This window comes from Macaca fascicularis, chromosome 1, assembly GCF_037993035.2.
Source record: "Macaca fascicularis isolate 582-1 chromosome 1, T2T-MFA8v1.1".
NCBI classification, from domain to species: domain Eukaryota; kingdom Metazoa; phylum Chordata; class Mammalia; order Primates; family Cercopithecidae; genus Macaca; species Macaca fascicularis.
Window position 1 is genome coordinate 225,171,322 of NC_088375.1, and position 24,929 is coordinate 225,196,250.

General features: G+C 50.8%; 2 protein-coding genes across 10 annotated transcripts in view; one reads left to right on the top strand and one right to left on the bottom strand.

Annotated features, from left to right (window-relative positions):
• The window catches only part of PIK3CD (phosphatidylinositol-4,5-bisphosphate 3-kinase catalytic subunit delta), a 74,191-nt gene extending 58,550 nt beyond the window's left edge, over positions 1-15,641 (bottom strand). For 7 of the 9 annotated variants that reach the window (XM_045381084.3, XM_065534630.2, XM_045381107.3 and 4 more), the window contains exon 1: positions 15,570-15,641. The gene's annotated coding sequence lies outside the window, so the exon portion shown is untranslated. Of the gene's footprint in view, positions 1-2,081; positions 2,245-15,569 lie in introns of all 9 variants that reach the window. The other 2 variants (XM_074020984.1, XM_065534602.2) reach the window with 1 other exon arrangement.
• On the top strand, positions 12,839-14,762 carry LOC102143062 (putative uncharacterized protein PIK3CD-AS1). Its single transcript, XM_005544843.4, has 2 exons — positions 12,839-13,197; positions 13,352-14,762. Exons 1-2 carry the CDS (start codon positions 12,959-12,961, stop codon positions 13,614-13,616), a joined length of 504 nt encoding a protein of 167 aa, XP_005544900.3. The 5' UTR covers positions 12,839-12,958; the 3' UTR covers positions 13,617-14,762.
• Positions 15,642-24,929: the final 9,288 nt, after the last annotated feature.

Consider the following 24,929-nt stretch of genomic DNA (forward strand, 5'->3'; position numbering starts at 1 on the left):
AAAGAGCAAAACTGTCTCAAAAACAAAACAAAACAAAACACACAAAAAATTCTTTCAATGTTATTCAATGCTGGCAAGGATGTTATGAAACTATTATATGTCACTGGGATCAACTGGTCACCAAGGCTAGAGTTCGGTGGTGTGATCATCACCCCTGGCAACTTGAATTCCTGGGCTCAAGCGATCCTCTCGCCTCAGCCTCCCAAGGAGCTGGGATTACAGGTGCATGCCACTGTGCCCAGCTAATTTTTAAAAACAAGTTTTGGCTGGGCGCAGTGGCTCATGCCTGTAATCCTAGCACTTTGGGAGGCAGAGGCAGGCAGATTGCCTGAGCTCAGGAGTTCGAGACCAGCTTGGGAAACATGGTGAAACTCCCTCGCTACTAAATATAACAAATTAGGCCAGGTGCAGTGGCTCACACCTATAATCCTAGCACTTTGGGAGGCTGAGGCAGGCAGACTGCCTGAGCTCAGGAGTTCGAGACCAGCCCAGGCAACATGGTGAAACCCCGTCTCTACTAAAATACAAAAATTAGCCAGGCATGACGGCATGCGCCTGTAATCCCAGCTACGGGAGGTTGAGGCAGGAGAATCACTTGAACCCGGGAGGCAGAGGTTGCAGTGAGCCAAGATCACACCACAGTACTCCAGCCTGGGTGACAGACTGAGACTCTGCCTCAAAAAAAAAAAAAAAAAAAAAAAAGACCGGCTGCAGTGGCTCATGCCTGTAATCCTAGCACTTTGGGAGACTGAGGCAGATGGATCACCTAAGGTCAGGAGTTTGAGACCAGCCTGCCCAACATGGTGAAATGCTGTCTCTACCAAAAATACAAAAAGTTAGCTGGGCGTGATGGCAGGCACCTGTAATCCCAGCTACTCTGGAGGCTGAGGCAGGAGAATCACTTGAAGTCAGGAGGAAGTTGCAGTGAGCCGAGATTGTGCCACTGCACTCCAGACTGGGCGACAGATCAAAACTCTTGTCTCAAAAAAAAGACAAAAATTAGCTGGGCATGGTGGCGGGCAGCTGTAGTCCAAGCTACTTGGAAGGCTGAGGCAGAAGAATAGCTTGAACCCAGGAGGCGGAGGTTGCAGTGAGCGGAGATCGCACCACCGTACTCCAGCCTGGGTGACAGAGCAAGACTCCGTCTTGAGGGAAAAAAAAAAGAATGAAAGGGCTGATAGGATGATGAAAGCTGAAATGTTTAAACAGAAAGAAGTTGTATCTCCTTTACCTAAATATTTTATGAGAATGGATATTGTATCTGACTGGGGAATATTTCCCCTGCCTACTATTGGAAAACAGAAAGCACGTAAATCCCCTCCTCAAGCAGTATTAATTGGACACGTCAATGTCCAAACTGAGCCCACACAGTGTAGAATAGAAGCTGCAGTGCTCGCGTGTGCTGGCATGAGTGAATTCTGTTCGACAGCCCTGTGCGGAATGTAAACCGGAGCTATGGCAAGAGCTTGCGAGCGCCTCCCAGAGATGAGGTGACTACTGGGACTTTGGACAAGTGCGTTTCCACTTGAGGGGCATTTACTACCTTGCCATGGGGTATTAACCAAAGCTACCCCTATGACTGATATGACTGAAGAACAGGAAATTATTTTTTTCAGGCTTTTTTTGTTTTGTTTTTTTGTTTTGACAGGCTCTCACTGTTATCCAGGCTGAAATGCAGTAGCGCAATCACGGCTCACTGAAGCCTTGACCTCCAGGGCTCAGGCAACCCTCCTGCCTCAGCCTCCCAAGTAGCTGGGATCACAGGCACACACACACCCAGCTAATTGCTTTTATTTTTTGTAGGACAGGGTCTCCCTTATGTTGCCCAGGCTGGTCTCGAACTCCTGGGCTCTAGCGATCTTCCCATCTTGGCCTCCCAATGTGCTAGGATTACAGGTGTGAGCCACCACACCCAGCTAGAAGGACAGAAAATAATCTTGAAGACTGAAATACCCAGGACATCTTGGGTGATGTCAAGGAAACACTAACAGGGATGACAGTGTCCACAAGAGTTCCCTAATATGACAGAAATCGTTTATACAGGATGGCATTACCTGGGAAGGCAAGGAGGGGGTACTCACATGAGCAGGGAGCCTCTTTTCCCCTAGGACTGACTCTGGAACTCTGATGAGCAGCCAGATTCTGTAGCACCCAACAAACAGCTCTCGCCTGACCAAACAGGAGCTGCTGGGTTGGTGGCTAGAGTTCCAAGGTGAACGATGCCTCGTTTGGAAAGATGCCAATCTGATCAAAGATGGTAAAAACAAATCAGCTCTAAGGGCCAAAATGCATGTTGTTTTCCCAGCAGTGATGGCAGAACTGAACAGTGTAAAACCCCCTGTATCTGTGCAGGGCTTTGGGTGCCAGTTCACCCTCCCCTTATGGGCGGTGGTCAACAGCCTGGCCATACATTTAGACAGGAGGGCAATGGAAACCTGACCTATTAAACAGACATTTCTTTGGGACACAGCCCTATAGAAAATGAGGGGTAGGCTGGGTGCAGTGGTTCATGCCTGTAATCCCAGTACTTTGGGAGGCCAAGGCAGATGGATCACCTGAGATTAGGAGTTCGAGACCAGCCTGGGCAACATAGTGAAACCCTGTCTCTACTAAAAATACAAAAATTAGCCAAGCAGGGTGATGCCTGCCTGTAGTCCCAGCTACTTGGAAGGCTGAGGCAGGAGAATCGCTTGGACCTGGGAGGTGGAGGTTGCAGTGAGCTGAGATCACGCCACTGCACTCCAGGCTGGGCGACAGAGTGAGACTCCGTCTCAAAAAAAAAAAAAAAAGAAGAAAAAAGAAAAAAAGAAAACGAGGGGTGCATTAAAGTCGGACCTGTTAATGCCCATCAGAAGAGCCTTCTAGGTTTGGAAGGTGACAGGAATCAACAGGTAGATATCAACAGGTAAATATCCCACATGCTCCCTTGAGGTGGCCACCTGGGTCCGTGAATTGAGGGGATACGGGCCCTGCAGCGGCGCAGAGATGGGCTGGATCTAGCATGCTCCTCCGCACCCTCTCGGGTGCATAATGCCAGGAAGAACTGTTCCGTGTGCCAGTGAGAGAGACAGACACTGCATAGGGCGGTGGGGTAGATTCCCTGGTAGGAGGCTCTGAGCATAGCTGGCAAGTGAGACTGAGGCTGGTAGCCCTGGGGGCTACAACTGGGTCTTGAATAGATGCTGACTTGGAGTGGGCTTTGCTTCCCCAGTGGAAAGTGCAAATGCTCAGGGTGCCAGAGCCAAACCAGAACAGAAGACACCGCGTGTGTTTGGATGGCTGTCATTTCTTCAGACCACAGAACATGCTGTAAAGCTCATAATGTCCAGCTACAGGCTGGACAGAGACAGCCTCCGCAGAGCAATAGTTTGATAAAGAAACGAAACCATGGCCGGGTGCGGCGGCTCACGCCTACAATCCCAGCACTTTGGGAGGCCGAGGAGGGTGGATCACTTGAGGTCAGGAGTTCGAGATCAGCCTGGCCAACATGGCGAAACCCCGTCTCTACTAAAAACACAAAACTTAGCCAGGCGTGGTGGTGGGCACCTGTAATCCCAGCTACTTGGGAGGCTGAGATAGGAGAATTGCTAGAACCGGGGAGGTGAATGTTGCAGTGAGCCGAGATCTTGCCACTTCACTTCACTTTTCAGCCTGGGAAAAAGAGCGAGACCCTGTCTCAAAAAAAAAAAAAAAAGAAAAAAGAAAAAAGAAAAAGAAAAAAGAAATGGAACCGCTCTCCCGTTTTGTGGCCATCACCCAAGACGGAGTGGCCCAAATTAAGTTCAATACTTTTGTGACTTAGGACCACAGCAAGAACCACAAAAGGCATTTTTATGCATCTTCCCACATTTGCAGAAAGAGAGATTATGTCTTCCCCTCTTACCAAAGAGCTGAGGCAAAAGCCTAAGTTCAGGTTGTGTGAGGACACTATAAAGGCCAGCAGATGGCAAAGTGGTCCAGGTTTAAAGGAAGAAATATGTCATCTACACTGAACACGTACAGGGGGAAAAGTCTAATGGCACAACTGTCCACGCCAGCGTTCATCCCAGCCAGGCTGTTACCATTAGGCTAACACTGGACAATGACCACAAAAAGATCCTTGAATGGGCCAGGTGTGGTAGCACACGCCTGTAATCCCAGCACTTTGGAGGGCCAAGACAAAAGGATCTCTTGAGCTAAGGAGTTCAAGACCAGCCTGGGCAACACAGCAAGACCTTGTCTCTCCTAAAAAAAAAAAAATTTTCTTTTTTGAGATTGAGTCTTGCTCTGTCGCCCAGGTTGGAGTGCAGTGGCACAATCTCGGCTCACTGCAATCTCCACCTGCCAGGTTAAGGGTTCAAGTGATTTTCCTGCCTCAGCCTCCCAAGTAGCTAGGACTACAGGCATGTACCACCATGTTTGCCTAATTTTTATTTTTTTTGAGACAGTCTCACTCTGTCACCCAGGCTGGAGTGCAGTGGCACAATCTCAGGCTCACTGCAAGCTCCGCCTCCCGGGTTCACATCATTCTCCTGCCTCAGCCTCCCAAGTAGCTGGGACCACAGGCACCCGCCACCCACGCCCAGCTAACTTTTTGTATTTTTACTAGACATGGAGTTTCACCGTGTTAGCCAGGATGGTCTCGATCTCTTAACCTCGTGATGTGCCCGCCTCAGCCTCCCAAAGTGCTGGGATTACAGGTGTGAGCCACCGCGCCTGGCCCATTTTTGTATTTTTTTTGTAGAGATAGGGTTTCACCGTGTTGGCCATGCTGGTTTCAAACTCCTGATCTTAAGTAATCCATCTGCTTTGGCCTCAAAAAGTGCTGGGATTACAGGTGTGAGCCACCACACTCGGCCTCTACTAAAAAAAAAAAATTTAATTAGCTGGGCGTGGTGGCATGCACCTACAGTCCCAGCTACTCCAGAGGCTGAGGCAGAAGAATCGCTTGAACCCAGGTAGTCGAGGCTGCAGTGAGCTATGACTGCACCACTGCACTCTATCCTGGGCAACAGAATGAGACCCTATCTCAAAAGAAAAAAAGAAAAGAAAAGACAAATGCTTGGCTGGGTATGATGGCTCATGCTTGTAATCCCAGCACTTTGGGAGGCCGAGGCGGATGGATCACCTGAGGTCAGGAATATGAGACCAGCCTGGCCAACATGATGAAACCCCATCTCTACTAAAAATACAAAAATTAGCTGGGCGTGGCCAGGCACAGTGGCTCAAGGCCTGTAATCCCAGCACTTTAGGAGACCAAGGCGGGTGGATCACTTGAGGTCAGGAGTTCGAGACCAGCCTGTCCAACATGATGAAACCCCATCTCTACTAAAAACATACAAATTAGCTGGGCGTGGTGGCGCATGCCTGTAATCCCAGCTACTCGGGAGGTTGAGGAGATCCAGGAGAATCACTGGAACCCGGGAGGTGGAGGTTGCAGTGAGCCAAATCATGCAATTGCACTCCAACCTGGGCAACAGAGCAAGACTCTGTCTCAAAAAAAAAAAAAAAAAAAAGAAAGAAAGAAAAAAAAAATCCTTGAATGGAAAGCCAAATCTCACCATGTAGGAGATGAAAGAGGCAAATACAAGAAAGAAATAATTCACAGATGCAAGAATAAAGTAATCTTATATACAAACTTCCCTTATATCTGCTAAAATGGAAAGCAGAAAAAAGTAGAACTGGCAGCTGAAAGGCTGGCTGTCTGAAGTGGAGAGACGAAGGCAGGAAGGGGTGGCTCACCTGCCTCCCCCAGTATGTGCCCACACTCAACCTGGGAGGCACTAAGGAGTGTCCCCATGTGCTAGTCCTGTTTTCCTGGTGGATCTGGGGAAGGAGGGTGGGGACGATGATGGTATGACTATAATTCCTGCTGAGGGATGAGTACACTGGTATAATGACTGTGATTTTTTCCTTCTTCCCAATAGCAGCTCAATGGCACTTACACTGCCACTAAAAAGGATGTGTAGGTTATGAAGCAACGTGGAAAACTGCTAATGAGCCAATGTTAAGTGGAAAAAAACCAATTCCAAAAGCACATGCCTAGCTGCTCAAAAAAATTAAAAATTGAATTACCATATGATCCAGCAATTTGGGTATATACCTGAGAGAACTGAAAGCAGGGATTTCAACAGATATCTGTCCACCCATGTTCACAGCGCAGCATTATTCACAAGAGTCATAAAGTGGGAGCAACACAAGTGTCCATCAGGTGAATGAACAAAAGAACGTGATCCTGGCCAGGGGCAGTGGCTCATGCCTGTAATCCCAGCACTTTGGGCAGCTGAGGCGAGCAGATCGTTTGAGAGCAGGAGTTTGAGACCAGCCTGACCAACATGGAGAAACCCCATCTCTGCTAAAAATACAAAACTAGCCAGGTGTGGTGGCACATGCCTGTAATCCCAGCTACTCGAGAGGCTGAGGCAGGAGAATGACTTAAACCTGAGAGGCGGAGACTGCGGTGAGCCAAGATCGCACCATTACACTCCAGCCTGGGTGACAAGAGTGAAAATCTGTCTCAAAAAAAATACAGGCTGGGCGCGGTGGCTCAAGCCTGTAATCCCAGCACTTTGGGAGGCCGAGGCGGGCGGATCACGAGGTCAGTAGATCGAGACCATCCTGGCTAACACGGTGAAACCCCGTCTCTACTAAAAATTACAAAAAAACTAGCCGGCGAGGTGGCAGGCGCCTGTAGTCCCAGCTACTCGGGAGGCTGAGGCAGGAGAATGGCGTAAACCCAGGAGGTGGAGCTTGCAGTGAGCCAAGATCCAGCCACCGCACTCCAGCCTGGGTGACAGAGCGAGACTCCGTCTCAAAAACAAAACAAAACAAAACAAAAATTAGCCAGGTGTGGTGGTGCATACCTGTAATTCCAGCTACTCAGGAGGCTGAGGCAGGAGAATTGCTTGAATCAGGGAGGCGGAGGTTGCAATGAGGCTGAGATCACGTCACTGCACTCCAGCCTGGGTGACAGAGCAAGACACTGTCTCAAAAAAGAATGTAGTATCTACACACAGTGGAATGTCCAGCCTTAAAAATGAAAGAAATTCTGAAACTTGCCCCCACAGGGATTAAGCGTCAAGAAAGCATATGCTAAATTAATGAAGCCAGCCTTAAAAAGACAGATACTGTAGGATTCCACTCCTGTGCAGTACCTACAGTTGTCAAAAGCACAGACAGCAGAATGGCTGCCAGGGCTGGGAGGAGAGGGGAGTTAGTGTTTAAGGGGAAAAGAATTTCAATTTTGCAAAATGAAAAAAATGCCTGGGGGTGGGTGGTGGTGATGGTTGCACAATACTGTGAATGTACTGAATCCCACAGAACTGCACTCTTAAAAATGCTTAAAATGGTAAATTTTATGTTATGTATATTTTAAAATTAAAACATGAAAATTAAGATAAAATCATATGCCTACTAATTACAACTAAATTATTTATTATTTATTATTTATTTATTTATTGAGATGGAACCTTGCTCTGTCGCCCAGGCTGGAGTGCAGTGGCGCTATCTCAGCTCACTGCAAGCTCTGCCTCCTGGGTTCACGCCATTCTCCTGCCTCAGCCTCCCGAGCAGCTGGGACCACAGGTGCCGGCCACCACGCCCGGCTAATTTTTCTGTATTTTTTTAGTAGACACAGGGTTTAACCGTGTTAGCCAGGATGGTCTCGATCTCCTGACCTCGTGATCCGCCCGCCTCAGCCTCCCAAAGTGCTGGGATTACAGGCGTGAGCCACTGTGCCCGGCCTATTTTTTATCTTAACTTCTGGGATACATGTGCAGGACATGCAGGTTTGCTCCATAGGTAAACGTGTGCCATGGTGATTTGCTGCACCTGTCAACCCATCACCTGCGTATTAAGCCCTGCATGCATTAGCTATTTATCCTGATCTCTCCCACCCCCCACCCCTCACCAACAAGCCCCAGTGTGTGTTGTTCCCCTCCCTGTGTCCATGTATTCTCGTAATTACAACTAAGTTAAAATGCATGTCCAAGAGAAGTTAATGGAAAGGACACCCAATGGGCAACCGCTGTGTTGGGCAAGAGGGATGATAATAAATGGCTTCTGTTTCTAATCCACTCCACACCAGCTCCTTTGCAGATACCGCATGGATTGCTATGTGCCTGGCACTTTACAAAGGATAATATACAAAATCCTCAAGACTAACAGGTAGGTATTGCTATCTCAGTGTTACAACTGGACTCTGAGGTTCTGATGGGTTAAGAGACTTGCCCAAGGTCACCCAGCAGATAAAAAGTGGCTGGGTGGCCAGGCCCAGCACTTTGGGAGGCCAAGGCGGGTGGATCACCTGAGGTCAGGAGTTTGAGACCAGTCTGGCCAACATGGCAAAACCCCGTCTCTACTAAAAACACAAAAATTAGCCAGGTAGAGTGGCACGTGCCTGTAATTTCAGCTACTCAGGAGGCTGAGGCAGGAGAATCGCTTGAACCTGGGAGGTGGAGGTTGCAGTGAGCCAAGATCCCACCACTGCAAGATCCCATCCCATCCCAGCCTGGGCAACTGAGTGAGACTCTGCCTCAAAAAAAAAAAAAAAAAAAGTGGCTGGGAAAAAACCCAGTTCAGCTGACTCCAAAGACAGTACATTCTCTTCCATGTGGCAATCCCCCTCAAACCACCACCTCACCCAGCCCCACCCTCACCTGGACATAAATGACTATCTTTTTTTTTTTTTTTTTTTTCTGAGACAAGGTCTCGCTCTGTCACCCAGGCTGGAGTGCAGTGTTGCAACCATAGCTCACTGCAGCCTTAAATTCCTGGACTCACGTAATCCTCCCACCTTAGTCTCCCACGTAGCTGGGGCTACAGGCGTGCATCACAATGCCCAGCTAATTTGTTTTTATTTTTTGCAGAGATGGGGGTCTCACTGTATTGCCCAGGCTGGTCTCAAACTCCTAGGCTCAAATGATCCTCCTTCCCTAGCCTCCCAAAGTGTTAGGAATACAGGCATGAACCACCATGCCTAGCCATAAATGGTTTTCCGAAGTTTCAAAAACAAGGCCGATTAGCTTCCCTATTGATAAGAAAGCATTTCTTCCAGATTTCATGACCAACATAGACAAGAGCAATGCCCCCACTGGGGCTGACGCAAGAGGGGGGCCCAGCCCTTCCAGAGAGCCCCGGAGCACCTCACCCAGTCATTCTCCCATGTCCTCATCCACCCCTCCTACAAACTTCAATGACGAACGGGGCTCCCCAAACCCCTCCCAGTGCCACCAGCCCCATACCATGTCCTGGGGTAAGAGGTGGGAAGACAGCAGCATCTGTGTGCCCACCTGAGCCCTCCCCCGACCTCTGCCAGTAGCTGCCCAACAGACAAAAGTTCAAAATGTGAGGCGCTGTGTGATCTCAGAGAGAGAGTGAGCAGTCCTGGGCTGGGAACGGGCTGCGGAGGGCAGGGATTGTTGTTGAAGATAAAGAGGGAGGAGTTTGTTGGAGAGGGAAAGTAAGAGCATTTCTCCTCCTGAGCTCCAGAAGTTAGCCCAGGAGGTTAGGGGTGGGATGCGGTGGGCTGCCAGTTCATACAAGTTGGGGAACGGCAAGCAGGAAGGAGGCTGGGGTCAATGGTCCAGCAGAGATCACCACGGACTCTGACATCTTTGCCTAAAGTCACCCAAGTGGCAGAACAGGGCAGCTTCCTTGCAAAGATGACAGCACTCCCCAGCGTCCCCAGAAAACACAGAAAGACATTCCTGTTTATCTGCAGTGGGCTGAATGGTAGCCCCCACAAAGCCAGGTCTTAACCCCCAGGACCTGGACATTATCTGGAAAAAGAATAATGTGGAAAATGGGTCTTTGCTGTTGTAAGTAAGTTAAGGATCCTGAAATGATTTCTACCTGAATTATCCAAGGGAGCCCTAAATCCAAAGACAAGTGTCCTTATAAGAGATAGACAGAGACCCAGACACACGGAGGGGATGCCCTTGTGAAGACGGAGGCAGAGACTGGAGTGATGCAGCCACAGGCCAAGATACGCTGTAGCCTCCAGAAGGAAAAGCAAAGAAGGATTGTCTCCCTACAGCCCCCAGAGGGAGTGAGGCCTTGCTGACGCCTTAATTTTTAACTTCTGGCCTCCAGAACTGTGAGAGAATACATTTTTTTTTTGAGATGGAGTTTCGCTCTGTCACCCAGGCTAGAGTGCAGTGGCGCAGTCTAGCTCACTGCAACCTCTGCCTCCTGGGTTCAAGAGATTCTCCTGTCTCAGCCTCCCAAATAGCTGGGACTACAGGCACATGCCACCACGCCTGGCTAATTTTTGTATTTTTAGTAGAGACGGGGCTTCACCATTTTGGCCAGGTTGGTCTCGAACTCCTGACCTCAAGTGATATGCCCACCTCAGCCTCCCGAAGTGCTGGGATTACAGGCGTGAGCCACTACACCCGGCCCATTTCTGTTATTTTCTTTTAGCGACAGATCTCGCAATGTTGCCCAGGTTGTAGTGCCATGGCTACTCACAGGCTCCATCATGGCTCACTGCAGCCTCAAACTCCTGGGCACAAATGATCCTCCCACCTCAGCCTCCCAAGCAGCTGAAACTATAAGCATGCACATTTCTGTTGTTTTAAGCCACAAAGTTTGAGGTCATTTGTTACAGCAACCACAGGAGGTTAACAACAGTTGAGCATCCCAAATCTGAAATCTAAAACGTTCCAAAATCTGAAATTTTTGAGTGCCATCATGATCGAATACAAAGCTCTTTGGAGCATTTTATTTTATTTTATTTTATTTTATTTTATTTATTTTTTTGGGACGGAGTCTTGCTCTGTCATCCAGGCTGGAGCACAGTGGAGCCATCTCGGCTCACTGCAAGCTCCTCCTCCCGGGTTCACGCCATTCTCCTGCCTCAGCCTCCCAGAGTAGCTGGGACTACAGGCGCCCGCTGCCACGCTCAGCTAATTTTTTGTATTTTCAGTAGAGACGGGATTTCACCGTGTTAGCCAGGATGGTTTCGATCTCCTGACCTGGTGATCCACCCACCTCAGCCTCCCAAAGTGCTGGGATTACAGGCGTGAGCCGCCACACCCGGCTGCTCTTTGGAGCATTTTACATGTCAGACATTTGGATTTGGAATGCCCAGTTGGTAAGCATATAATGCAAATATCCCAAAATCCAAAATCCAACCCATTTCTGGTCCCAAGCATTTTGGATAAGGGATATTTAACCTGTACAGCATCCTCCAGGATGAAAAATCCCAAAAAGTCCATCCCTTTCTGCATCTCCTCCTCCCCCACCCTACTCCTGGCACCTCCCACTCTTCCGGCATTTTCTCTAAGTGGAAGCAATTTCCCCCAATATGAGTGAAACAGAAGCCAACCGAAATACCACTTTAGAAATGCCGCACCCTTCGCTCTGATCACTCCCCCTGTGCTCAGAATGTAATAGGAAGGCTGGGCACGATGGCTCACGCCTTTAAACCTAGCACTTTGGGAGGCCAAGGTGGACGGATCACCTGAGGTCAGGAGTGTGAGACCAGCCTGGCCAACATGGCAAAACACCGTCTCTGCTAAAAATACTAAAAATAGCTGGCCATAGTGGCGCATGTCTGTAATCCTAGCTACTCGGGAGGTTGAGGTGGGAGAATCGCTTGAACCTGGGAGGCAGAGGTTGCAGTGAGCCGAGATCACACCGCTGCACTCCAGCCTGGGCAACAAAGTGAGACTCCATCTCCAAAAAAAAAAAAAAAAAAAAAAAAAAGCAAAAAGAAAGTAATAGGAAAAGCGACCCATTTCCAGGAGTCCTGACCCTTATCCGAGGTAGTGCGGTTGTCACTTCTGGGGAGGGAGGGGAGTTTCATGCATATCCAGCCAGTGCAGCTGGAAGGGGAACATTCACAGGCCCCAGGGACTGTGCTGGCCCTCAGGGAGGCGAGGGTGGCCCATTATTTTGGTAGGACCCACAGCAAGCCACAGTATTTAGCTGCAATAAAAAAAAAAGGGTGGCGAGGGGTTCCTGGGTTTTTTATTGTTTCCATCTTGAAACTCGCAGCATTTCTGATATGATTGCCGGGGATTTCCACCAACCAAATTAAAGACAATTCAGTCTTAGCGTTAACTGTAGGGAGAGAAAGGTGGCGTTTTGCAACCTTCGCTAATTATGAAACACTGTCACCAGTACCAAGATGATAATATTTTCCTCCCTCTCAAACAAGCCAGGCTCTGCCATCCTCCCGTGGACAGGGCCCTTCCTTGTCTCATCCATCCTGGGGCATTGCTTCTAGGACCATCTTCTCTAACAGCTTTGCTGGGAAACACGCTTGTCCCCTGGGGAATAGCTGAAGCCACCCTCCTGGCTGAAAGAGCTTTTTTTCTTTTTTTTTCTTTTTGAGATGGAGTCTCACTCTGTTGCCCAGGCTGGAGTGCAGTAGCACAATCTCAGCTCACCGCAACCTCCACCTCCTGGGTTGAAGTGATTCTCCTGCCTCCACCTCCCGAGTAGCTGGGATTACAGGTGCTCATCACCATACCCAGATAATGTTTTTTGCATTGTTTTGTAGAGACAGGGATTCACCATGTTGGCCAAGATGGTTTTGAACTCCTGACCTCAAGTGATCCGCCCACCTCGGCCTCCCAAAGTGCTGGGATTACAGGCGTGAACCACCTCGCCTGGCCTGAAAGAACTTTCTGAAGGCCCCACATTAAGGAAACATTTGCTGGGGCCCCAAACCCCACCATCAGGCCCACCCACACCAGCAGCTGGCCTCAGGGAGGGAGGGAACTGCTCTCTACACAAAAATGGTTTTGAAAATAACCCAGCCAAAGGGGAATTGCTTCATCCGTTGCACATTCACTTCTCCCTTTCACTGTGCAATTGAAGAAAAACAAGGTGAAGCAGGAACCGACTCTCACCATCACCACTCCCACCCCCATGAATTCCATCGGACACTCTTGTGCGACAGCGGACTGGCTCTGGGTGCTGGCCTCCAACCATTGGTGGACTGTCCGTCCTGTGAGCCCCCCAGGGGACGATGCCCTCCCACTCTGCCTGCTCTGTTCTTAGCATAGCCCCTGAGCCCCCGTGGGATCTCAGGAAATACTTGCTAAACATAGTAGCGGAGGAGAAACGGAGCCCACAGCTTAGTACAAAGACCCGGCGGCGTGGACTGAGGCTGCAGAAACGCAGAAACGCGCTTTTCCTGCTAGAAGGGGACATCCGCGTGGTCGGGAGTACCTCTGGGGCACGTGCCCTAATTCCAGAAACATCTAAGTGAGCAGTGTGGCCAATGTAGTCTGTTTCTGAACATGGGCTGAGGGGTGTGGGAAGTGGGGCTCAGAAGGAGGCTAGCTTAGGTGTCTCTCGAGCAGGCAACTGGGTTGTTGTGTTATATTTTTCAGAGATGGGGTCTTGCTCTGTCACCCAGGCAGGAGCGCAGTGGCACTGTAATAGCTTACTGCAACCTTGAACTCCTGGCTTCAAGTGATCCTCCCGTCTGGGCCTCCCAAAGCTCTGGGATGACAGGTATGAGCTACCGCTATCAGCCACAACCGGGTTTTAAGAGCACTCCTCCAGCCCACTCCAGTGTCTTCCATCATTCTGTGCAAGTACCAAAAGAGGACCAAGCCCAGGAAGCCGCCAGCAGGCCTCTCACCAGCCAAGATGGCTGGAATCCTAATATCAAGAAATGAAACTCCAGCAGGCCATGGAAATGCTAAGGGGTTGGCATTTCTGCTCTAGAGAGAGCCAAAGAGAAAGCTCTATTTATATCTCCTTGCGTTTGGTCGCAGCCTCATCAACCAAAAGAACCTTCCGCCCCACTCAACACATCAATCAAATTGGGGAGGGGTGTGAATGGCAGCAGCGGGTGTTACAGAGGAGTCTCAAGGGTATCTTAGAGGATGCCTCTGAAAAGTCGTCCCCTCCAAATCCCCCCAAGATAATTACTAGGATATTCTCCTTACCCCGCCAGCAACGGCACCCCCAGATGATTAAACGCGCTGGCGTCGGAAAGAGCTGGGATTCTGGAGGAGCTACTTGTAAACTGTGTGGGTTGGTGAGTTATTTAACTTTTCTGAGCCTTCATTGCCTTAACTGTAAAATGAAGACAACACCACTCAGTTCCTACGGTTGTCCAACTGAAATCACCTAGGTAAGAACGACCAGTTCTTTGGGGAGTAATGTCCTATGGTACCGTTCAATTGACAAGAACACCAAGGCACCGTCAAGCACTCCTGGAAGAAAGCAGGGGGTTAGCCCTTGGTCTTAAAGGCCCCAGGGAGCAGTAAACCTTCCCCTCCGAGAGCCCTGAGTGAGGAAAAATAGCCCCTTCCCACTCCAACCCACGGCACACCCGCCCCACATCCACGCGCGGCTGTGCCCAGCATTTCAGAGGTGGGACTTCTCAGGAGGCAGAGGGAAGGCCCCCTTAATGGAGTCTGGTGGGGTTCAAGATCCGCAGGTCCCTCCTTCCAGGGAACACCTACACCAAGTGAGAGCTGGCCCATCAGCTCCGCGCTCCATCCGCAAACTGGGCAGATCCCAGGGGGGCCACGCGAGGAACCTGCATCTTGGCCGCTCCAGGGCGCCCCCCACCCGCGACCCCGGAAATCTCGCCCCTACCTGCTTCACTCTCGCCCCACCCAGAGCGCACTTTCGGGACCTCCCAGCGGCCCTTCCCCGGTTCTCTGGACCCCCGTCTTCCCGCCCCGCAACGCCCCCATCCTGGTGCCCACGAAAGGTCGTGCCAGTTCCCCTCTTCTCTATCTCAGAGGAAGAGGTGCAGATGAGGAAGCCTAAATAAAAACAGGAAACTCGATTTTTTTAAAAAAGCCTCATTCAGGCTGAATTACGGGTAAGAGTATTTTATAAAAAAGTCCGGAAATGCAAAGCTGGGGGCGGTTTTGCCGGCGTAACCCCGGCTCGGCCGCAGATCCGGAGCTGATCTTGCCTGCGCCGCTGCAGCAAACGCGGCGAACAGCGCGGGAGGCCTGGGACGGGGAGGCGGGGCGCGGGTCCACAAGTCGGGAGGAAGCCCCGGAAACGTCCACCCTGGTCCCTCTGCAGCTCCGCTCCCCACTTGCCCGGGCTGGGAAGGGCGCACAGGACCCGGGCGCCGGCGAACTGTGCGCAGCCCTCTCTCCGCGCCAGGGCACTCGGGGGACACCGCCAGCGCGCCCTCTGTGGACCCAGCCGCCGTACAGAGGAGGTCCCTGGTCCTCTCGCCAGCGCTCGGAGCGGGCGCACGCGCTGAGCGCTTCCAGTTTCCTCTTGCCTCGGCCGGCGCACGGGAGGCCGCACCTCCGCTGGGAGCTCAGCCGAAACCCAGCCGCCCGGCCAGGCGGGCAAGGCGCGCAGTGCAGGCGCGGGAGAGCTGCACGCGCCCCTCTCGGCGGGCCCACGGGGGACGGCCCCGGGCCTCTAGGGCAGCCCCCGCTCAGGTCCCAGCAGCCCGGCCCCCGGGGCTCCCAGGGCCCGGCTCGCTAGACGCGGGGAGGTGCCCAGGGCCAGGGCGCATGGGCTGTGTGTGCCGGAGAGACGCCCGCCAGCCAGCCCCGCGGCCCCGAGCGCAGCCGCGGCTCCCAAAGCCCCTGGCCGCGGTCCTCTTCCCACCTCCCCTGATGCAGCCAGCGGCGATCGCTTACCTTCCTGGCGCAGCTGGCAGGGCTGGGCGGCTCGGCTCGCGGCCGCTCGGAGCGACGGCGCTGGGCGCGAGTGAGCCTCGAGGGAGGGAGGCGGGGCGCGGCGGGGCGCCCCGCCTGCCGCCAGCCCGCACACTCCACTTCCCACTTTGTTTCCTTTTCACTTACAACAGGAAAAACAACAGGTCCCCCAGGGCCTCGCCTTCCCCCGCCGCCCACACCCCCAAGCTCGCCTACTGCTAGAGGGGCATCATCCCAGGTACCTCTGGAAGCTGCACCTTGCCCTTCTACAAAACAAGTTTTCTTTTTATGCGAAGGAAAACGACCATATAAAGGTCCTAAGCGCCCCTAAGCGCTCCGCCTTCACGCAGGAAAGAATTTCAACAGCAGCGGGAGAAAGGCTGAGAGCGGGAGAGAGAGAAGGGGTAACCTGCCAGCTCTAGGCACCCAGGGACCCCAAGCACCACTGCGAGGTGACCAGTGTTGGGGCTCAGGACACACACCCAAAATATGACTGTGGGAGACCAGCATGTGCCACCCCAAAATATACTTCTTCAGCATATTTTGAAGGGATTATTCTTAGAAACTGAAGGCATAGGAGTAGCTCTGAAAAGCTGTCCTTTTGTAAAATGATTTATATATATAAAGAAAATCTCCAGGCTTGGCACTGTGGCTCACTCCTGCAATCCCAGCAGTTTGGGAGGCCGAGGTGGCAGGATCGCTTGAGCCCAGGAATTCGGGCCAGCCTGGGCAACATAGGGAAACCCCTGTCTCTACAAAAAATTTAAAAATTAGCCAGTCGTGGTGGTGCACACACTGTAGTCCCATCTACTCAGGAGGCTGAGGTGGGAGGATGGCTTGAGCCAGGGAGATGGAGGCTACAGTGATCCATGATTGCACCACTGCACTCCAGCCTGGGAAGGAAAGTGAGACCCTGTGTCAAAAACAGAAAAGGAAAATCTCCATTGGTAAAGTATTAGTATCAGGCAGAGGGCTGCTCAGAGCTAACTTTAACTCCCTCCTCCTCTACAGCAGGCATGAGTGAGAGGCTGGGGGAGACAGCCCAGGGCCTAAGTCCCTCCTTGCTCAGCCCTGGGTTGACAGCAGCGACCTCCCAGCTTTGGTGGACCAAGAGCATGGGGGTGGTGGGTGAGCCCATCCCTGAGATTACAACAGTGGCTTCATATCCTTCCAGGATAGGGTGAAGGGTGAGCCAGTCAATTACTTAGTGAAACAACGGCTTAAAGCACCCTCTTCAATCCAGCCTGGGAGGTAAAGGAGCTGTTATTGGTCCCTTGGATGGATGACGGATTTGAGGCTTAGATAAGGACTTTTTCTTTTCTTTTCTTTTTTTCTTCTGAGATGGAGTCTCGCTCTGTCGCCCAGGCTGGAGTGCAGTGGTGCGATCTCAGCTCATTGCAACCTCTGCCTCCCGGGTTCACGCCATTCTCCTGCCTCAGCCTCCCAAGTAGCTGGGACTACAGGCGCCCGCCACCTCGCCCAGTTAATATTTTGTATTTTTAGTAGAGACGGGGTGTCACTGTGTTAGTCAGGATGGTCTTGATCTCCTGACCTCGTGATCTGCCCGCTTCGGCCTCCCAAAGTGCTGGGATTACAGGCGTGAGCCACCACACCCGGCGAGAAGGACTTTTTCTACCCAAGAGATGCCTGGGCCTCTCAGGACCACCTTGGGCCCTGTGCCTGCTGGCTCCAGAGGCTGCAACAAGCAGAGGCCCAGGTCAGGCATGATGGCTCGTGCCTGTAGTCCCAGTACTTTGGGAGGACGAGGCTGGAGGATCACTTGAGGCCAGGAGTTTGAGACCAGCCTGGGTAACATGGCAAAACCCAGTCTCTACAAAAAAAAAAAAAAAAAAAAAAAAAAAAGAAAAAATTAGCCGGTGTAGTGGTGTGCACCTGTAGTTCCAGCTTCTTGGGAGGCTGAGGTGGAAGGATCACCTGAGCCCTGGAGGTCGAGGCTGCAGTGAGCCATAACTGTTCCACTGCACTCCAGCCTGGGTGACGGAGTGAGATTCTGCCTTGAAAAAAAGAAAAAAAGAGAGACAGAGAGAGGCCCAGAGGCCATTATTCCAGCCAGGAAAGGGGAGAGGGCTTGGGTAAGATGGAGTGGCTTTCTAAATTGTCCCGGGTTTTTGTTTTTTGTTTTTTGTTTTTTTGTTTTTTGAGACAGGGTCTTGCTCTGTCACCCAGGCTGGAGTGCAGTGGCATGATCTCGGCTCACTGCAACCTTGCCTCCTGGATTCAAGCGATTCTCATATCTCAGCCTCCCAAGTAGCTGGGACTGCAGGTGTGTGCCACCATGGCTGGTTAATTTTTTGTATTTTTTAGTAGAGACAGGGTTTCACCATGTTGGCCAGGCTGGTCTGAAATTCAGACCTCAGGTGATCTGCCCGCCTCAGCCTCCAAAAGTGCTGGGATTACAGGTATAAGCCACTGTGCCTGGCCTGGTCCAGGTTTTCTAAGATGCAGGCTACAGGTTCTATATTCTCCAGTGGACACTTGCAGAGGAGCCAGGAAGGACCATGGGTGTCTTTTGGAAGGAACGTTGGACCTGTCCCCAGGAATGCACACTAACATCCTTCCTGGGGTAGGCTCATAGCCTCATGCCTACCCCAGGCTCCGATCACTGGGCCTTAGCAGCAGTCTCTAGCCTGCTGCAAGGATGCCAAGAGCCAGAAGAGAAATGGACATTTCAGAAGGAACTCTAACGACCGAGTGACCAGCCTGTCCTGAGGCTTCCTAACACCTGGCCCTAACCATGCTTTTGCTAGGCTGCACTTTCAGTGCTGCTCTCTGGTCTTTAGAGTTTGTTGCAAGAAAGAGCCAAATGAGGAATGGTTTTGCATCTTCCAAAGGAATTCTTCATTGAATATGTATTTGCTGACAGCAATTCAAATCGTGCTTTTTACTATGCAAGACGCTGCCAGGAGAATGAGGCATGCCAAGTTGCCAAGCACTAAGATGTGCCTTACATATTGTTCTCTTTGATCCCCGTGAAGGAAACCAGAATATGTCCCCCCAAAATATACCTCTTTGACATAAATATTTTTGAGCTGAAGGCAATTAAGAAGCAGCAAGCAGATGAAGAGATCTTTCTATCCTCTCCCCCTTTCTTTTTTTTTTTTTTTTTTTTTGAGACGGAGTCTCGCTCTGTCGCCCAGGCTGGAGTGCAGTGGCCTGATCTCAGCTCACTGCAAGCTCCGCCTCCCGGGTTTACGCCATTCTCCTGCCTCAGCCTCCCCAGTAGCTGGGACTACAGGCGCCCGCCACCTCGCCCGGCTAGTTTTTTGTATTTTTTAGTAGAGACGGGGTTTCACCGGGTTAGCCAGGATGGTCTCGATCTCCTGACCTTGTGATCCGCCCGTCTCGGCCTCCCAAAGTGCTGGGATTACAGGCTTGAGCCACCGCGCCCGGCCTCCTCTCCCCCTTTCTGCCTGTTAAATAAAATTTGCAGGAAGCCATTGATTGGGACAAGACCCCTGTACCGGGTCCAGCAGACCAAACCAATATGGAGTCACTCATGCTAAATGAAACTAATTAACTTAAGAGTATATACATGTAGCAAATAGCTGAGTTTTTGTCAGTTACAACAGCTGAGCTTTAGTAGATCTTAGGTGGCCAACTGATTCAAACAAAGCAAACACTGTAACCAATTAAGCTCTATAGCTTACTTCTGTTTTCCATCCACAAACACTCTATGTTGCTGACTGAAGCCCCTTGAACCTGTCCTGGTTCTGTGGGACTCCCAATTTTAGACTCATGAATGGGCCAGGGTGACTCATGCCTGAAATTCCAACATTTTGGGAGGCTGAGGCTAGAGGATCAAGACCAGCCTGAGCAACACAGTGAGACCTCATCTTTACAAAAAATAAAACATTAGCCAGGCATGGTGGCATGTGCCTGTAGTTTTAGCTACTTGGGAGGCTGAGGTAGGAGGATCACTTGAGCCCAGAAATTCAAGGTTGCAGTGAGCTGTGATCTCACCTCTGCAATCCAGCCTGGGTGACAAAGTGAGACCATGTCTCTAAAAATAAGAATAATAATAAGAAGTAGAATCATGAATAAAAGCTAAGATCTGTAAACTAAATTTGTGTAATCTTGACTTTTAAAAGATGATTATTGTTTTACTATTATTTTGAGACAGGGTCTCACTCTGTCACCCAGGCTGGAGTGCGGTAGTACAGTCTCAGCTCATTGCAACCTCTGTCTCCTAGGCCCAAGCGACCCTCCCATCTCAGCCTCCCAAGTAGCTGGGAGTACAGGCATGGGCTACATTTTGTAGAGACAGGGTTTTGTCATGTCGCCCAGGCTGCTCTCAAACTCCTGGACTCAAGCAATCTGCCCGCCTCAGCCTCCCAAAGTGTTGGGATTACAGCTGTGAACCATCATGCCCTGCCATTCTTGACCTTTTTTTTTTTTTTCCAGACGGAATCTCGCTTTTGTAACCAAGATTGGAGTGCAATGACACGATCTCGGCTCACTGCAACCTTCACCTCCCATGTTCAAGAAATTCTCCTACCTCAGCCTCCCGAGTACCTGGGACTACAGGCGCCCGCCACCACGCCCAGCTAATTTTTTTTTTTTTTTTTTTTTTTTTTGAGATGGAGTCTCATTCTGTCACCCAGGCTGGAGTGCAGTGGCACGCTCTTGGCTCACTGCAACCTCCGTCTCCCGAGTTCAAGCGAGTCTCCTGCCTCAGGCTTCTGAGTAGCTGGGACTACAGGCGCCCGCCACCATGCCTGGCTAATTTTTTGTATTTTTAGTAGAGACAGCGTTTCACTATGTTAGCCAAGCTGGTCTCAAACTCCTGACCTCATGATCCACTCACCTCAGCCTCCCAAAGTGCTGGTATTATAGGCGTGAGCCACCAAGCCCGGCCCTAATTTTTGTATTTTTAGTAGAGACAGGGTTTCAGCATGTTGGCCAGGCTGGTCTCCAACTCCTGACCTCAGGTGATCTGCCCACCTCGGCCTCCCAAAGTTCTGGAACCACAGGCGTGAGCCACCACACCTGGCTCAGTCTTGACTTCTTACATGCCTAAATACAGGACATAAATTCTACTTTACTGGAGACAATGATTATCAGCTCGGAGGCACCAGAAGAGTCTACAAACAAACCTTCCTCCATTCATTTTCTCCCATATATTTACCTTCTTGCGGTTTCCCACCACTGGAAGCCGAAAGCTGCTTTCCCTTGTCTTGTCACTTCTTGAAAATTCATTCTTCTTTGTCAAAGATTCTGGATAAGCCGGAGTTCTGAGCCACTGCTTCGGGTCACCTTTCATTGCAGTTTCTGCCTCGTGATGTGCACTGCATGTGTTAATCAACTTGCTTGGTTTTCATGTGAATCTGTCTTTTGTTACAACGGGCTGACCCAACCACGAACTTACAGGGACTGAGGAGAAGTTATATTTTCTCCCTGATACCCACAATTGCCCAGCAAGGTAAATCTTATCCCCAATTTACGGATGAGAAAACTGAGGCTCAGGAAAGTTGAGTCCTTTTTCAGGGCCACACAGTCTATAAATACCTATTATGACAACTTCTTCCAGATCCTTGCTACTTTCACCATGCCATGGGTCTCGTTAGGCCTCCATCCTAAGAAGTTTCACTTTCGGCTGGGTGCGTTGGCTCCCGCCTATAATCCCAGCACTTTGGGAGGCTGAGGTGGGCGGATCACCTGAGGACAGGAGTTCACGACCAGCCTGGCCAACAGGTGAAACCCCATCTCTACTAAAAATACAAAAAATTAGCCGGGCGTGGTGGCGGGCACCTGTAATCTCAGCTACTCAGGAGGCTGAGGCAGGAGAATTGCTTAAACCTGGGAAGTAGAGGCGCAGTAAGCCAAGATCATGCCATTGCACTCCAGCCTGGGCAACAAGAGCGAAACTCTGTCTCAAAAAAAGAAAAAAGAAAAAAAAGGCCGGGCGCGGTGGCTCAAGCCTGTAATCCCAGCACTTTGGGAGGCCAAGATGGGTGGATCACGAGGTCAGGAGATCGAGACCATCCTGGCTAACCCGGTGAAACCCCGTCTCTACTAAAAAATACAAAAAACTAGCCGGGCGAGGTGGCGGGCGCCTGTAGTCCCAGCTACTCGGGAGGATGAGGCAGGAGAATGGTGTAAACCCCGGAGGCGGAGCTTGCAGTGAGCTGAGATCCGGCCACTGCACTCCAGCCGGGGCGACACAGCGAGACTCCGTCTCAAAAAAAAAAAAAAGAAAAAAAGAAAAAAAAAAAAGCCATTCCTGGTGGCAGACACTTGTAATCCCAGCTACTTGGGAGGCTGAGGCAGGAGAATTGCCTCAGTGAGCTGAGATCATGCCATTGCCCTCCAACCTGGGCAACAAGAGCGAAGCTTCATCTAAAAAAAAAAAAAATAGAAGTTTCACTTTCCTGAAAACCTGATACACTTCCTTTTTGAAACCATGACCCTAGGGACTTATCATGACCCTCTCTTTCGCTTGGGGCACCAGGAAGCTTAAGCTAAATTTAACATTCAAGCTGGGCAAGTGGTGGCTCACGCCTGTAATCCCAGCACTTTGGCAGGTGGATCACCTGAGGTCAGGAGTTCGCGACTAGACTGGCCAACATGGAGAAACCCCGTCTCTACTAAAAATACAAAAATTAGCCGGGCATGGTGATGGGTGCCTGTAATCCCAACTACTCAGGAGGCTGAGGCAGGAGAATCACTTGAACCCAGGAGGCAGAGGTGGCAGTGAGCCAAGGTTGCACCACTGCACTCCAGCTTGGGTGACAGAATAAGACTCCGTCTCAAAAAAAAAAAAAAAAAAGAAAAGAAAAAGAAAAATAGGGCTGGAGGTCTGGGTAAGCTCTGCGGAAGGGCCTGCAGTGTGCTTCTGCCCGTCCAAGCCTGTTCTCCACTGACCAGCCCCACCCTTTAATGACTAACACCTCTTTTCTCTTCCATCAAACGTGTCCCAAGTATTTCCCAATCAGTATTAATTTCCTGAGAAAGGAGCGGAGGGCCACAGAGCTGATGTAAGCAATGCATGTTGGTTGACTTTCCTGCAGCTAAGGGGCCATTTTTCTTCTAGGATTGCTGTCCATTCTCCACTGCAACTAGTTCATTTTTTTGACAGTTCAAAGGGAACTTGAGGTAGCTTCCTCCAAGGCACACATGACAATAGTTAAAAATAAAGCGAGAGAGCTCAGAAACTGCATGCAGGAAGGCAGCGAGCGATTCTGTCAGGAACTTGAGGAACGATGATGGCTGTTCTTGAAGGTTAACTTTATTTATTTGTTTATTTATTTATTTGAGATGGAGTCTTCCTCATCACCCAGGCTGGAATGCAGTGGTGAGATCTCGGCTCACTGCAACCTCCGCTTCCTGGGTTCAAGCGATTCTCCTGCCTCAGCCTCCCAAGTAGCTGTAACTACCTACAGGCGCCCGCCACCACACCCAGCTAAGTTTGTATTTTTAGCAGAGACAGGGTTTCACCATGTTGGCCAGGCTGGTCTCAAAGTCCTGACCTCAGGTGATCCTCCTGAGTGAGCCTCCCAAAATGCTGGGATTCCAGGCGTGAGCCACCACTCCAGCCCAGGCTTTCTTCTTTCCCGTAACCCTGTCCTGCAGAACGTCCCTGCAGAACTTCCCCTCCAAAAGCCAAGCAACTCACAGCTTCTTCTCACAAACACTGCAAACATTTTTGCTCTGCTCAACCCGGAGTGGCTTCACCACCACCACCACCCACGCATGCCCACAAGAAGGGTTATTGCAGGGCAGCCATTCTGAGCACCCATGTAGTGGGGGCTGCAAGTTTGAGAAGGGCCACTTCAGCCTCTGCACGAGGGACTCCAGACACCTGCCTCCATGCCCCATCCTGGCAGGAAGCCCACTTTGCTGGGTGTGGGTCTTTTCCTTCCAGGCGAGGCAGAAACTACCCAGCTCAAGTCTTTACCCTTTTGCTTTGGCCAGGAAAAGTGTGGTGAAGCTTGGGGGTTAAGAGCACCTTCTTTGGAACCAGACTGCCTGGCTCTGCCACTGTGGAGCTGTGTGACCTTAGGTGACTTAACCTCTCTGCGCGTCTGCTTCCTCATCTGTAGCCTGGGGACACTAATAATGGTGCTCAACTTTCAGAACTGTTGTTGGGATTAAATGAATTAATATATGTAAAACGCTTATAACTGTGCCTGACACAGAGGGCACCCTCAGAAAATGTGAGTTTTTGAGCTATCCTAGTTATATTCTACAACGGCATCTTTGGGCTTTGCAGGATTGGATGTTTCTGCTCTAGAAGAGTTTTTCTTTCCTTCCCCTTCCTCCCTCCTTCCCTCCCTCCCTCCTTCCCTCTCTCCCTCCCTCCCTGCCTGCCTGCCTGCCTGCCTGCCTGCCTTCCTTCCTTCCTTCCTTCCTTCCTTCCTTCCTTCCTTCCTTCCTTCCTTCCTTCCTTCCTTCCCCTCTCTCTCTCACTTTCTTTCTGTCTTTCTTTCTTCAGATGGAGTCTCGCTCTGTCACCCAGGCTGGAGAGCAGTTGTGTGATCTCAGCTCACTGCAACCTCCACCTCCCGGGTTCAAGCAATTCTCCCGCCTCAGCCTCCTGCGTAGCTGGGTGTGGTGCCACGCATCTGTAATCCCAGCTAATTTTTTGTGTATTTAGTAGAGACGGGGTTTCACCATGTTAGCCAGGATGGTCTCGATCTCCTGACCTCTGGTGATCTGCCCGCCTTGGCCTCCCAAAGTGCTGGGATTACAGGCATGAGCCACCATGCCCGGCCTTTCCTTCTTTCTCTTTCTTTTCTTCCTTTCTCTTCTTTCTTTTATTTTCTTTGAGACAGGATTTTGTTCCTCAGGCTGGAGTGCAGTGGTATGATCATGGCTCACCTCAGCCTCGACCTGTTGGCTCCAGCAATCCTCCTCCCACCAGAGCCTCCCAAGTAGCTGGGACCACAGGCGTGTGCCACCACACCAGGCTAATTTTTTTAATCTTTGGAGATGAGGTCTTGCTATGTTGCCCAGGCTGGTCTTGAACTCCTGGGCTCAAGTGACCCACCTTCCTTGGCCTCCCAATGTGCTGGGATGACAGGCATAAGCCACCATGCCTGGCCAAGAGCATTTTTCAATAGCAGCAACAGCAGGTTGTGACATGCTAGTGTGCTGGAGAACTATTCAGTGAGTCAAGCTTTTTTTTTTTTTTTTGAAACAGAGTCTCGCTTTGTCACTCAGGCTGGAATGCAGTGGCGCTATCTCGGCTCACTGCAAGCTCCACCTCCCGGGTTCACACCATTTTCCTGCCTCAGCCTCCCAAGTAGCTGGGACTATAGATGCCTGCCACCGCGCCTGGCTAATTTTTTGTATTTTTAGTAGAGATGGGGTTTCACCGTGTTA

Excerpts from the sequence above, each read along its gene's own strand:
- LOC102143062 (XM_005544843.4), top strand. The coding sequence starts at position 12,959 with ATGCCCTCCCACTCTGCCTGCTCTGTTCTTAGCATAGCCCCTGAGCCC. Across the intron at positions 13,198-13,351 it reads CTAATTCCAGAAACATCTAA|GCAGGAGCGCAGTGGCACTG; the intron begins GTGAGCAGTGTG and ends TCTGTCACCCAG.